At 35.1% G+C, this 15,488-nt stretch overlaps 1 protein-coding gene across 41 annotated transcripts in view; it reads right to left on the minus strand.

The window, feature by feature from the left end:
• KCNMA1 (potassium calcium-activated channel subfamily M alpha 1) overlaps window positions 1–15,488 on the minus strand; it is a 528,106-nt gene that overhangs the window by 147,196 nt on the left and 365,422 nt on the right. For all 41 annotated transcript variants that reach the window (XM_075717335.1, XM_075717316.1, XM_075717321.1 and 38 more), the window contains 5 exons: window positions 7,914–8,024; window positions 5,862–5,967; window positions 4,370–4,452; window positions 1,992–2,061; window positions 52–207 (listed from right to left, as the gene is read on the minus strand). In XM_075717335.1, the coding sequence (XP_075573450.1) occupies window positions 52–207; window positions 1,992–2,061; window positions 4,370–4,452; window positions 5,862–5,967; window positions 7,914–8,024 (526 nt within the window). The remainder of the gene's footprint in view (window positions 1–51; window positions 208–1,991; window positions 2,062–4,369; window positions 4,453–5,861; window positions 5,968–7,913; window positions 8,025–15,488) is intronic.

Below are 15,488 nucleotides of genomic sequence, written 5' to 3' on the forward strand. Positions count from 1 at the left end.
TCTGACAAACTGAATTGTGGACTAATACATTCTAATGAGACAAGACATTACCTTTATGAATGACCTCATAGAGAAGAGGTTGGCTAACATTGTTGAAAGGCCTGGTGCCAGGCAGCTCTGGGCTATGAAACCCAGCTTGAGCTCAGCAAGACAGATTGCATCATCCCCTTCTTTCCAGTTCCAGCTTGGGATATTTAGCAGATGAGCCTAGAAAACAAACAAACAAACAAAAAACCCACTGGTGAAGAACCAGAAATACTTCCTCAGATACAGTACAGTATTGAAGAAGACAGCAGTGAATTATTTTCTTTGTTACTGGCTTGACTTCTTCTGAGAAGGCAGAAGCACTCCAAGTATTTTAGAGTTGCTAAGTCTTACCTATTAGAGAGGAAATCTTACATTTCTCAAGCCATATTCTGGCTGGGGCACTCTGCCAGGCCCATCCTCACACCTGAACGAACCACAGAATGTTCTAAAGTTTTCCTTCCCTTCTCTCTATTCCTTTTACAGCACTTTGAGCTACTCTCTGACTGATAAGGCACATACGTAATATAAAGGAATTTAATATAACTTAGCTTATAACTTGTGTGAAGCTGCAACCTTTATAGGATATTATCATTTAATGAGGTATACAACATCTTCTGTCTTTTCTACTTCATTCCTTCCACCCTGAAGGATAGCACTTGACTTAGTGAAAACACAACCTTTTTCCCCAAGACTGCTAATAATAAGGATAGAATAAAGAAAATAGCTGATCAAGACAGACCTCCAGTATTGACACTGGCCAGTTACATAGGTATTAATATTGTTCAGTTATTGGCATAACTATCGGATTCTCTCTTCGATCTGCCTTATAGAAATGCATAGACATTAGGAAACACAGAGGCCTTCATGCTTGTTTCCCTTCAGAAGTTAATATTACAGTTCAGTGTTTTGATAAAAGCTATTCTTGAAGACATGTTAGCTGGAAATACGAAGGAAAAATGCAGTATTTAAAAGATCTTCCCCACTGAACCTGTTTAAAGCAGAGAAACACCTTGCTTTTATTCTATAAAAAGACAGGCTCCTTCCATTCATGTACAGGAAGAGGACATCACAAGGAACAGTAATTGCTCTTGTTCTAGCCAAAGTGTACAGGTATAAGGGGTTGTTAGCAGTCTTCCAAGTACCAGGATTACTGTATTTCATTGAATGAAGGTCTACCCAGCCAAGCTTTTCTCCAACACTGAGCAGTGGTTAATGCTTTCACAAATAATAAAAGAAGCAGGTCACGTATGAGTAGTTTGTCCTCTGGTATCTTCTTCCTAGCCCTGTTAATCAGCAGTTTATGGACTTCCTCATCTCAGGATTGAATGAATGGACTTCATTGCATTTAAAGGCCACAGATTTACCATCAAAAATTTGCCAAATTCCTTTCCAAAGTAGACTTATAATTTTGATCTCCACAATATTTTTAGGAATAAATTCCACAACTGAATTATGTTTTATATGAAAAAACATTTATTTTGTACCTCCTACTTGGCAATATCAGGACTACATTGTCATGCAAGAAACACAAACTCACAATAAACCTCCAATAAGACAATAATTATATGCAATTTTTTTTTTAAGTATGCACAAAGAACTGGCTTCAGATGACTTGCCTAGAGGCCACTAATTAATCTTGGGTAGCTCTGGTGTAATAAGATGAGCAAAACTTATAGAAGCTGACTGGTTAAAAGCTCATCTGGAATCAATAGCAACTATGGACACTGTGGCTTTGAGAATTAGACCCTAGGCAATTAATAAATGGCAGGGGATTTTGATAAGGTCCCTTGCATATATAAATAAAACAGAATTACCTTGTAACTGGATTACATGACAAGGCTAATAAGGACATTTTTGTTTGGAAAGAAAAATATTTACTATTAGTGGAGACAGAAAAATTGTGTATGAGTGAATGCAAGATAGCAAAAAACTCTGGGGCGAGACACTGTTGGTTGCTATGTTACCTTATTGTGATACTGCAACATCTGAGTGATAATTCTTATCTTCGGATGATAATTCTTTATTGAAATAACTCTAAAAAATAAAAGAAACAACAGAATTATTTTTAGCTGGCAAAATATTTGGATAATGTATCCCAATACCTTTACTTTATTGTGTTGTCAAGTCCCACAATTAAAACTGTACCCTCTTATTCATCTGGCTGTAAAGCATACTGATTGAAGTCAGACCTATACAACATTTACATCTAGGCAAATTCAGTTAATAACCATCAGCTAATACTAGAGAACACCAAGCTTCAGGAATTATTCAGTTTAATGGCTTACTCTTATGGAATTTGCAGAAAAAGAGACTTGTTTTAGCAGCTCTGTTCAGATACTGTACTCATTCTGCTAAGCAAATAATACACTTGCAATTACTATGTCATCTTCAGTGATTATCTTCGTCTTTGAATCAACATAATTGATCAAGTTCTCCAATTATAAATGTCTGAAAAGAATCCTTTTCTTTCTGCCCCACCACATATTATTTATTTATCATTGCTAGACATTCATCACATTTAAACACCTTGAATAATGATTTTGTTTGATATAAATCCACTTGCAAATTCATCTTAATTTTTACAGATTATCCCAAAGCTCAAAATTGAAACTGATATTTGAACTCTAAATTTATAAAATATGAGCTACTTCCATAATCTGGAACTTGACTGCATTCTTAATTATTTAATGAGCCTAAGATATACTCAACTCTGTACAGATTAAAAGTGGCTCGAAAGAAAAATCTTTGAGAAATGAGTGGATTGATAACATGTTATGAAGAGAGGAAGATACAATTTAAAAATTAAAAAAGCATTGAGCAAAATTAAACAGGCTAAAAAAATCAGTTCTGTATATGCAAACTAAAGGTAGAAAAAGAACATAAAACAAGCAAAATGAAAAATAATCTGAATTATTATGGAATCACCAGTCTCATAAGACTCCGAAAGCCATAACTGTTTATGTTGGTGTTTTGTAGGAAGTATCTTGCAAATTGCTGGTCTGGCTTGTGCTTTGAAGCATATCAAAGCTAGAGCATGAAACAGATAAAAAAGTTGTATGCACGATTTTAATTTATGTTATCTTTTGGAGGGAGAAAACAAGTCTTCCTTCTTATTTTCCATTTCTTACTGAATTATTTAATTAAACATTCAATTTTGTTGAATTAAATTCATTTAAATGTGAGAAAACACAAGAGAATTCCATTCTCAAAATAACACTTTTGCATTTTATTACATTAAATATATTAAATCTGTTAAGAATGTACTAATCTGCAACTGGAATATAATGTATTTATGCAATTAATGTCAAAATAAAGTTTCTTGCATCGAAACTCAAAAGCATGTTTGGAAAATGAAATTAGGCATACTTAAGCTCTGCACCATCCACAGATAGACAGATCTCTTGCACCCAGTGAACTTCTTCCAGAAGAGTAATTTTATTATTTTTTTTTATTTCTCCCCTTCCTTCAATTCACAGCATGTAAACATCTGACAGGCCAGTAAAATTGGTTCATAACACTGGCCAATTCTATGTTAGAGAATTTTTAACAAATCATTGATGTTTTAATTTTAAAAAGAAGAGACTGGCCTCATTAAATCTAGGGCCGTATGAACAAAACACAAAAAATGGAATGGCTTAGCTTTGTTGTAACTCTAGCTGCCATCTACTCACTTACTCTTTCATCTTCTTCCTTCAGAGAATATAAAGAAGAAAGCAGGATAAGATCTGGTGATCCCTAATGTGGTAAGTGACTTGTCAATCAAAATAACCAATGTTTGGTCTTCAGTGTAAAAAAGGAGGATGGAGCTAGGAGACCACTGTATCGTTACCACCATGAAGTGTATACCTTGCTTTTCCCCAAGCAGCGTGATTACTTGTAGAAGCAGATATACCAAGGGGCAATGAGGTGTGAAGTGATTAAGGGCCCTTCTGTCCATTCGTTAACACCAGCCCATGCAGTACATGCACTCATGTAACATGCTGTTGCAACAGCATAACTGCATTCCTTTTCCTCTCATTTCCACTGGGACTGCATTCAGCTATGAATACTTAAACCCTAGGTACTGCAAAGTGATTAAAAGTACCAAAGCTTGTGCTCCAAGTGTCTCTTCTGACACACTCTTTCTAGAGCAGCTAAATTAGAACTGGCAGGAATTTAGGGTATCCTCATCTCTGAACTTTTAAGACAATTTTGTAATTTGTCCCCTAAAAGAAATCCCACACTGTTCTTCAAGTGCAACAGAACAGCAATAAAGCTGTGTGTAGCTATATCCTATCTAGAGATCAGAAGTTAGCTAATGAGAGTTAAGAACCAAAAGCCTATGAAAAACTCGTGAGTTTACCTCATAATATTGGAGGCATCTTCAGCATCTGGGTCAGCGCAGTATTTATTAGCAAGGATTAGGCACGCATCTGCTGACTCTATCTGAGACACCAAAAAAAAGCAAACGTAAATAGCACCTCTCTTTCCAGCCCTTCTTTCATCATAAAGTATTAGGGAATCCAACACTGCCATCATGAGCGTGACTGTTGGTTCCTAATGCTGCTAATCAAAAATGTTATGAGGCTAATGTGAGTTAATGTGAGTGATGATAACAGCTCTCATATACACATAGCAATTTCTTGAAACTTGCTTATGATGCTCAGACCAGGTCAGTAGTTCAATTATTGACTCTTACGTTCTATCAGCTGAGGCATGAAGGTGTTAATGGACATATCATTTGTAACCAGATACTGAAATTTAGACCCCTAAATCCATAGGAAGTTCCTGTTATATCAGTACAGTCCTCCCACAAGTCCTGCAGCTTTGTGTGGGAATTTAAGTACCTTCCCATTAGAGACAGGAAGAGGCAGCTGAACTGATGATTTACAATCTGAGCACTGGTTTTAGAAAGCATGAGGAGGAGAACTGATCTGTTCGCAGGACCTCTATGTTCATACAAACCTTAGCTCTATTTAACTCAAAGCAGATGAAAAAAGTATTTTTCAGTGTATACAACCAAATGCCAACACAAAGAAGGGTGGAATACAGAACACAAAATACCAACACACAATTTTATGGTCATAATTAGAACATTTTGTTCTGATGAATTGAAACAGTGTGTGTTGGGCTACAAAAGGTTAAGCAATTTCTGCAGCCAAAATGGACAAAAGACATGATTACTACACCAGAAAGTGTTAACTTTGCACTAAAATATTCTTGGCTTAAGTAGCCGGTTTACATTCCATATAAAAAAAGAAAGAAAAAGAAACATAAAAGAGTTAATGCTGTATCTGACAGCTTGCCATCTTTTCTTTTTCATTTAAGCTTCATGCTTTGCTTTAAGAGTACAAAATAATTTACCACAGAGAATTCTAGACAATAGAACCATGTCATTTTAGCTACCAAAAATCTTAAATTGTATTTTTTTTTTCCCCAGGATTCTAGACAATAGAAAAAGGGTTTGACAGGTGAAAACTTGTTTTTTAATCGTTCTGATGAAGGTAAGACAATAGCATTTTAAACAATTACTGTAAGACATTGTTCTATTATATTAAACATTAATGTAAAATAGACTCTTGAACTAAACTCCAATGAAAAATTCATAAAGAGTTCAATGGAATGGCAGACAATGTATCTTAAGTCACAGTGTTACTGTAGCTTTGAAGATCTAAAGATCTAGGGAAAATGAGGTTTATAAGGACAGATATTATAATTTACTAGGCAAGCTAATAGAGATGGAAAAACAATCTTTTGGGGTTACATAAAGAAGAGATTTACTGGTTTTTTCCAAATAATGCAATGGGTACTTTAAAAAAGTCAACTAGCAGCAGAACAGAACACAGAGCTGTTACCTTCACTCTCGCCAGGTCATGGGGATTAAGGACTGAACCCTGATAAAATTCCACCTGAGTGAAGTGTCGTTTAAAAAGAGCTTCCAGCTCAAGGTTAGGGGAGATACTGCATTGGGAAGAGGAAGAAAACACAAGAGCAAATGACAAGTCAGTTTCCGTAACTGTCCCATTTTCTTCATTTATAAACCAACCCGTTTATTTATTTTAGGTATTCAGACTTCTGCTGGTGCTTTTCCTGTGGTGTGGAAACAGTGTGCAGTACGTGCAGTACTTAAAAGACAAATGCTACACTACTTTCACTTCCTGACTTCTGTCTATAGAGCTTCTGGCCCACCTCATTGTGCTGCTCTGCCTGTTCATCACTTGTCAGCTTCTCACAGACATGGATCCAGAAGAATCGCTGCAAACATTTGAAAACATGCTCACGCAGCATTCTCCACAGAAATTGTCTAGTGAGACAATCATCCTCTGCATGTCCCCACAGCCAATTACATCAAATGAGAGATCTCAGTGCAAAATCACTAAAAGCCAGAAAAGGCACCCTATATAGGGACCTATAGGGACCCTGTGACCTGTATGAGCTACAATTAAAACAAATATAATTATGCTGTGACTTTCTGTCTCATTTCATTTTGCCATAAACAAAACAAATTAAATTGATCACAATCTATTGCATAATGTGGCACCAACCTTGTAAATACGTTTGCCGATGCCACTCATTAAAACAGAAGGAATTTAAGAGCTACATAGTAAGCGCATGAGATCTTGTCATGCCGCATGCTAAATTTAATAAGAAAATGAAACATGATACATGCAAACATTTGTCTGTCAAGGTACAGAAGAAAGCAGGCACAAACAAGTAGCCAGGTGCTAAACTCCCTTCATGTGCATATGCAGCTTCCTGATTCCTATCACCATGCAGTGTCACTGTGGAAATCTGGATCTCTGCTTTCCTCTGACAGTCAATCTTTGTTATTACTTAGAGAGGGGAAACAAGCAAACAAACAACATAGTTACTTGAGGATATAATCTTTAGTTCAATTTTAAAGGACTAGATAAAAATTGTGCAAGTGCTGCTGATTCTTAGCTTTTCAGCTTCCTTTGTTGAATCATCATAAATGATTCTTTAACTTTTTAATCATTTTCTTTGACAAGAATAAAAGCACAGAACTTGCTGCTAAATGCAAAAATATTACTCATTCATAGCTTGCAACACTTCTAAACAGATGCCATTCCAGAGCAGAAAAGACCTTTCATACTGGCTCGCTTGCTCTAGCACATGGCTATTTCTAGCAGCTTCTCCCATAGGCACACCTATTTGATGTTGTAATACATGTAATGCAGAGCCTGCAATAAACGGCGACCACCTTAAGACACCTTTCCAAATCCCACATCACAAAAATGCAAGCCACTATGTGTGTGTAGGTATGAATATGTGGGTAAAACAGCAGTACTAATTATCACTGTGACAAGAAGTTCTTTTCTATCTTTGCTATATCTGCAAAATAATGTATCTCATTTATATTAAAACTGTATCTTCACCTACATTTTTCTTTTTAGACGTAGTTTGCAACACGAAATAAGCATTTTTGGCTAGTGAAATCAAAAGTGAAAATGTGTTTTCAGATAGCATGACTTCATATGACATACAGTATTTTTCACTCATTTTACCAATTTTACCAATTTTGGCAGTTTCACTAGAAATATTTGTGACTAAAGAAAACTCTCACATCTATATATTAGTGTTTCAATATTTTTTATTTCATGATTCCATTCCCACTTCAACTGTGTGTTTAGCTATCTACCTCACAATTGACGTGACTGGGTCTGAAGTCTGTCTGCTTGAAACACCTATACTTTGCAATGGGTTATAAGACAATTGCAGAAAACAACTCTTTTTTTCAAAAATACGTTGTTAACAAAAGTAATTTCAGACATTAATTTCATGCTTATTTGGAGCTTGAAAGATCCTCTATCTTCCCAAAAAAGACACGTCTTAATTTAATGAGTTTTAATAACAGCTGATAAGACTAGTGTTGAAAGATTACTCACTTATGCAGAAAGACGATTTCTACGTTGACATCATCCCTATCCTTGTGCAGGAAGTCCTTCAGGAAGTTGGACACACTTTCAAGTGTTATGTGGCCACAGACAACTATGTGCCTGTTACAGAAAAATCAGAGTTAATCTTGCAAAGAGCATAAAACAAACAAGCAAGAAAGCAAAGAAGGAAATTATAATTTATTGGCCAAAAAATAGTACGGGTCTCCTCTTGATGTTTCTCTAGATCCTATTCCATGAAGTCAGAGAAGGAAAACATCAGTTCCAAAAGGTGCTTTGCAATTGCAAATACATATACACTCTCACTTGCAAAGACTACTAAGACGAACCATTTGGTCAAGTTGTATCACACATTTAACATTAAGTGGCATCATTTATATATATGTTTATACACTGTATTAACCAGTCCCTTTCAAAGTCATATTTCTTTATTTCACACATCTTGCTCCACATCTTCACCTCCTCTACTGAGATTTACTGTTTAAATTTTTGGTTTATGACATAATGAGACAGCAAATCTCCCTAAAATGATTCGATACTTTTACATTGTTGAAAGCACACTTATGCCAATGAAGACTGAGGAAAGCTTGCCAATTACAGGCCATAAGCAGTAAAAAAGAAATCTTTTTCCTGCCATAACTCCTACAGGGAGAGTACTTTACAATAAGAAATCATTATTTATTGCACCATTGCAATAGATTGCTTAGAAAATCAAAGTTTGCATAGACTGTGATGTCACAAAGGTTTCTACTGCTCCACGTTTCCATTAATAGATGTATCTGACCACGTAAAATGGAAGCACAATATATACCTACATACACATTCTTGAATTCTACATCTTAAATTCTGAGAGGCTGAAGAAAAGGCCTAGGAAATGGCACTCTTCCTGACTTAAGGGATCTTTGTTCCTTTATTGTTGTAAAGCAAGGTCCAAAAATTTTTCATTAGAATATCCTATATTGTCTTACATTTTCCTTCATGGAATAAACTCAATCACAGCTTCCATTACTGTCATGTGTTTAAGACAAATGGTGATTTTGATATGCCTATTGCTAACAGCTCCAATTACCACATTGCTCACAGAAGTCAGGAAGAGGGACAAGGTGGTATAGATACAATTCCTGAACTAACAGAAAGTCAGCTTCATTACAGTCATGTAGTCTGTGCACAAACGCTACAAACACACAATTTCACAAACTTATTTGGCACTTGAACTGCCAAATGTGAAGCAAAGTAATTCCAAGTGTAGGAAGTAGACCATCCAAGTCTCACCTACTTCATAATTGTTTTGTGGAAAACTCATTAATGCAGAAACGTCATTGGATGTAAACAACAAATAATAGGTGGCAGCAATGATTACTTATGTAATGGGCTATAATGGGAGTCTGTTTTTGCTTCATAATTTGATGCTTGATGAAATGTGTGTGAGAAGTGCATAGAACTCATTGGAAAAGGGATAATTATGCAGAACAAAGAATAAATCAGCAATACACATCAGGCAGTGAATAATATCACCATCACGTACTGTTAATTTTGCAGTGGTTCAGATGGTCACTAGAAAAGCAAAACACAATAAACTATTACACCAGTCCAGCACACCTTATGATATAGCATAGCACAGTTTTAAAGCTTTATTTAGAAATATGATAAACTCAAAAACTCCTTTCCATGAGTTCTTAGGGACATCACCAGGACTTAGATGTAATTTTAGAAGTAGCAGCAGTCAAAAACTTCAATGCTTTCATTCTTTTTAACAGGCAAGGAATATATGTTTATATGAGACTCCGATCATGCTGGTTTGTATTTAACATAGGACTCAATACTACGAACTTTTATTGCTCAACTACCTATCCAGAGAGTCTGCTTTGGCTTCAGTAAGATTTTGGTCAATTTTAACCTAAGTTTTTGGTGCAGTAGGTGTACAGAGCACTGAATTCTTGGACTGTAAACACTTAAAACCACAAAAATCCATGAGTTAAAGCTTTCCTGTTTTATGAAGTGGTAAGCACAATATCAGAAAACAAGACATAACATATATTAGCTCATCCTTTTCTGGTGCTAGGTGTCCTTTATAGGCTTCCTACAGGATCTCTGAAGCTTGGCAGAGGTTGCAGCAGCCTCTGTACTGAATAAAACCATACCTATATTCCCCCTTTCAGAAGCACTCTTCCTCATTTTCCCTAGCGGTCAATTGCCTGAGCTGTCAGCACCGTGTGTGCATGCGTTATTGCACTCACAGTTAGGTCAGGATAATAACCTTCAACACAGAAGCATAAAATATGATTTCAAGCACAAAGATTCACTCCCCACCAAATGGATGAATCTCCATCCAATATATCAATGTAAATGGAAAACCTCAAGAAATTTCAGATTCTGAAGAGATGTTTAAAACCTGAGTAGTTTTCTAGATCTAAATTCTGAACAAACTGTGTTTGATACACTACATTACACTAATATATTGGGAAGTTCTAGCCGTCTAGTGGTATTCAGCACTTTTCCTGAGTGTAAACCCATCTAGCATCAAAAACCACAAAGGCCCAAGAAAATGATAAAGAGCAGCTAAAAATATTCATTTGTATTCCTTATACTGTCTGTACACACTTTCTAAGATGACTAATTTTAAACTATGGGTATTATTTTCTTCAAATGTTTCCATCTATTACTAATTAAGAAATTGATCTTTCCATTTGCATAGTTGATGCGTTATTTTTAATAATAGAAATACTTTCTTCTTGTAGGCAACTGCTTTGTACAGATCCTGTGCTGTTAGCTATAGCAGGGTCTCTTCCTGAATGCTCTTGTGCTGCACTGCATTCCTGCGCAGAAAATTTACTTCCTTCCTGGGAAGATTTCACTTCATATAGGTTCTTTTCTGTCAATAATTAGAGTCCACAAAATATGGGTAAAGTGAAGAGAAAAGCTGCAAGGCAAACAGAGTGTGCAACCCAGATTACTCTATTGCAGAAGAAATTTTCATAGGATCATAAGATTACAAGATAATTCAGGTTGGAAAAGACCTCCAGAGGCTATCTACTACAAAAACCTCCCACTAAAAGCAGATGCATTTGGTACAATAATTCAGTCCTGTTATGATTCTCATTCAGTAGGACTTCATAGCAATCTGCTCTAGTGAAAATAAAACATCTGGCTATCCAATACTCTTGCATTTGAGCATCAGGACTGATGCTTTTGCAAGTGTCAGAAGGCATCTGCACCATGGTTTCATTTTAGCACTCTGACTTGGGTCTGGACATGATCTATTCTTCGCTTCTTTGCTGTTCTTATATAGCGCAAGACAGTGTCCTGAGCAGTGTTTGCAACAAAATCTCCGGGTTTTCGAACAATATTTTCTGATGAGATACTTGCATTAATTTTTGGTTGAAAACTCCCACAATAAAACTCTTTTTGACATAAATTATATTTTTGCTTAGAAGTAGAAGAAATTCAAAACAGATTTCCTACTTGACCAGAGAGAGTTATTGGGTACATTATTTAAGAAAACTTGGAGAGCTTATATTGTTCCAATCTGTCCTGGATATGATTTGAAGATTTATAACTTCCTCTTTTGTTCCAATAACCATTCTCTTCCCATGTACCACCCATTTTTTTTTCCATGCACTGAGAGTTTAACTAAAGCCAACATACTGGATATCTTTTGCTTTCAGCTAGAGCTGGTTGGTAGGAAAATATTGTATTAATAATTTGGGGTCAACAGAAATGTCTAACCTCTGCATTAAGCTTTTGTTTACAAAAAACCTCAAAAGTAATACAGTATTCAGCTAAATTATTATGATTTCAAATTTTTTTTTCATTCTTTAAAAACAAAATTTAGAAATTCCCTTACAATACTGAAAACCACAATTCAGGAATTTAGACATTTTTATTGCTGATAAATATTGAGGAGGACTAAGGTTTCTGTTAAGTAATAGTTGTCAATGGTATCATGTATCAGAGGTGAAACTGGTTTAATATACTAATGGGAATCCATATTACACGATTGTGATGCAGCAAAAAGAATCTTTTACAGAGAATCAAAAGCTTATCAGGGGCCATATTCTATCAAACAATAAAGCCAGACTAATCCTTTCTCTCCCATATGTACTTATTATTCTCAAAATTAATTACAGTGACCAAATATGAAAGATTAGCACAGTTTTACACAGTTGATTTCAACTGTGATTCTACACAGTTGAAATTCTCTACGGTACCTAATTTTTTTCCACTCAAGTATTAACATAATCATACATTTGCTAAAAATACACCAGCTTCTTATGAAGTAGAAAAAAATGGTGATAAAAGGTCCAAAGCTACTACAGATAAAAACAGTTTCATGAAGACAAAAACGAAATAAGCAAAAGCTAAAACATCTAGAATTCTGACATGAGATAATTGAGAACATACACTTAATCCATGTAAATAGCACTGTAAATGAAAACAGATCCACTGTGAATAGGATTCTTCAAAAAGGATCTCTGCATGGTTCTTCCTTCAGAGGACACAATACGAAAAGAAAATCTTTTGCCTGTTTATTTTGAAAGAAATTATATCCATTTTATTGGAACAGTTATTTTGAAAGAAATTATATCCATTTTATTGGAACAAGTATAAAGAACTTGAAAAAACTCACTTTAACTAGTCTGTCATAATAAATCAAAGATAATAAATACAAAATTCCATTCAGCATTCAGTTGAATACATGGTGTTCACTTGTCAAGTAACTAAATGAAGTGTGGCGCATATTGATCTAGATGTCTCTATAAAACTATAATATTTATATCAAATACATATGCTCAAATCTCTTTATGGTCTTTCTGCTTAGTGTTCTGATCATGCCTTCATCTATCGGCCATCTAAATTCTTCCTTTGTATACCAGTAGCAGGCCGCTGTGGTTGAAGTAAACAGGTTCTTGTAAAGTCTAACTGGATTTCCTCAACAAAGGATGGGTCTCACTCACTTTTTCTCATTAAGGAAAGCCCACAAATGTCAACAGAGACTGTATATATGGTCTTCTTGTTTATCTGTTAATGGCATGCATTCTTTAAATATACCAGTTTACAACACATTTCTAGCTGCTTGTGCTTTTTATGATTTACCTAACATTACTCAAGATTCTGTTAATTCAATTAAGTGAAAACTTTATGTATGTACTTATGTGTCTTTCTCTTATTCAGTTAAACACATGCATTATTTTAATATAAACTCCCCTCTCAGATTACTACAGGTAAGAGCAATTGGTGCCATACAGTCATGATTTCATGTTTTTCTCTTTTTTTCACAGAAGACTTGAACCCAAGGATGGTCCTTTAAGGACCACTTATTTAGCTAATGTGTATAGTGAGCCAGAACAACATGTTATAATATTTTAACCATTAAAAAAACCTTGCCTATGTATTGCATATATGACAAAAGCAAAGACTGAGAATGACTCATCTAGAACGGACACTTCTGGACTAAAAAAAGACACACCAGACTGTTTTTTCAAAAATAACCCTAGCAGGTATGAAACTAAAAAGTGTTACTCCCAAACTTGCCTTTTTGCCTTAGTCATTCATATCTGTGAAGACAGAGCAAAACATACTCTGAAATCAAGACATGATATTTTTTTAAAATATTCAACTGTAAGCTATTTTCTCACTCTGATTCTCAAATCAGGCTCTAGAAATTTTCTAGTACAAAGGAGACAAGTCAAAAGTATTCAAGGACATTGCAAATTGTCTGTCAAGTGTGTAACATCCCAGAAATTTTAACATTTGTTCTCCTTCAACTGTTTGTTAGAAAGTAGACTTTCATTATCCTCTTCACTCCTGAAGGATTAAAAATTTCAAAAATTTGAAGTTACTGAGAAGCCAAAAGCACTGACTTTCAAATATGTATCAACATTAAATGTATAAAAGAATATGACTACACTGTGACTGGATGTGTGATTGCAGTATATGAGAACATGTCTGAGGGACCTTTAATTTCTGTAAATTGGTCCTGATAGCTTCAGATGTCAACTATTTAGGAACTAGAGTGAACTTGTGCAGCTTGTACCGAAGCTGCTGTGATTAATTCTGACAGAAACTACCTATTCTTTCCAACAGGTTCTATGCTCTTTGGAATCTCTCTTATATTGTGAATAAAGAAAAAGGAATGTTAATACCAAAACCCACTACATTCAGTATATTATATACAGTACAGATCAGTGGAAAAGCACTGGATCATACATCAGATTAACATAAATTGAAAATCATTAATGTCAGACATTAGAAAATTACCTCTGATGCAGATATTAATTTACTTTGCGACCAATATAAAAAAAATCAAGAATCAAGAAGGAGTAATTTCAAATTCTCAAATATAAAATTGGTAATGTGTGACAAACATAGTCATACACAAGTTGTGTTGTGTATTACTACAGCTATAAAACTATGTCAAATGCACTTATACAAATCTAGGTTTCAGTCTTGCCCAGTGAATATTGGTGGTGTGTCACTGGCAACCTTTAAATATTAGAAATTGTTTCTGAAGTGCACAGAGATAGTACAGATGAATTCACTTACACAGGTCCTCAAATATTTTGTGTACACCTAAGTGAGATTTCTACTAGAGAACAGGCCGATAGAGTGCACTTCAGATACTTTAATCCTGGATAAATAGTACACTCCTTTGTTTAAACTGTGTATTAGAGCTTGCATCTGAGTCTGTCTGCAATAGCATGCTATAAGTGATTCACTGTGAGCTGCGTTGTTTACTTCAACTTCCTTGCTCAGTTACAGCTAAATGAGTTTATCTTACATTTTTATGATCTAAGGAATTGCGTAATGCTTGTCTATAAAGCAAGTTAAGAAATAAAAGTTAATATTCTTTGCTTGATGCATACATCTGAAACTGCAATAATAAGAAAGCACAGTGATTTACTTCTTCCAGGGGTCTGGATTAGTTAAGCGGCTTCCACTGTAGATTTAAGTAAAGGATGAATAGTCATCCTTTCATTCAGTCTTGATGGTAATATTATCTAGAGTATTTCTGTTTTCATAAAAAATACCACATCATTTAGACACAATACAGCTATATCACCGTAAGAAATAAGTGAATAATTTAGTACAGATAGAAGTAAAAACTGTTAACTGCTATGGCAAGGAGGCCATACTAGAAAGCTTAGAGTAAAATGCAGGAGTAAACCACATCTCCAGCATTAGCATCTCAGTTCAAACAGACCTTAATCTGCTGTCCTAAACCCTCCAAACCCTGGGCTTCCTTCTTGTACTATTTTGTGCAGCAGATATCACACACACAAGATACTCTGTTATTACTTTTGAAATCAACTGAAAATAGTTTCCCTTAAATAAATTGCTTTCTATATTCCCACCATTACTCATTTTCAAATTGCCTTATGCATTTTTTAAATGCTCAATGAGTCAAAAAATAATTAAATCCTTGGTAAGCAATGCAGGAGTTAGTAAAGGCTTTGGGATTTTTGAGCATTTAATTCATGATCAGAGCCAATGCATTTCTTTCCATAGAAATCACCCAAAAATGTCATGACTAATTTTCTGCAACAGAACCAGAGTGAAAACAAAAAG

The sequence above is a fragment of the Pelecanus crispus genome, chromosome 10 (genome assembly GCF_030463565.1).
Source record: "Pelecanus crispus isolate bPelCri1 chromosome 10, bPelCri1.pri, whole genome shotgun sequence".
NCBI lineage: Eukaryota > Metazoa > Chordata > Aves > Pelecaniformes > Pelecanidae > Pelecanus > Pelecanus crispus.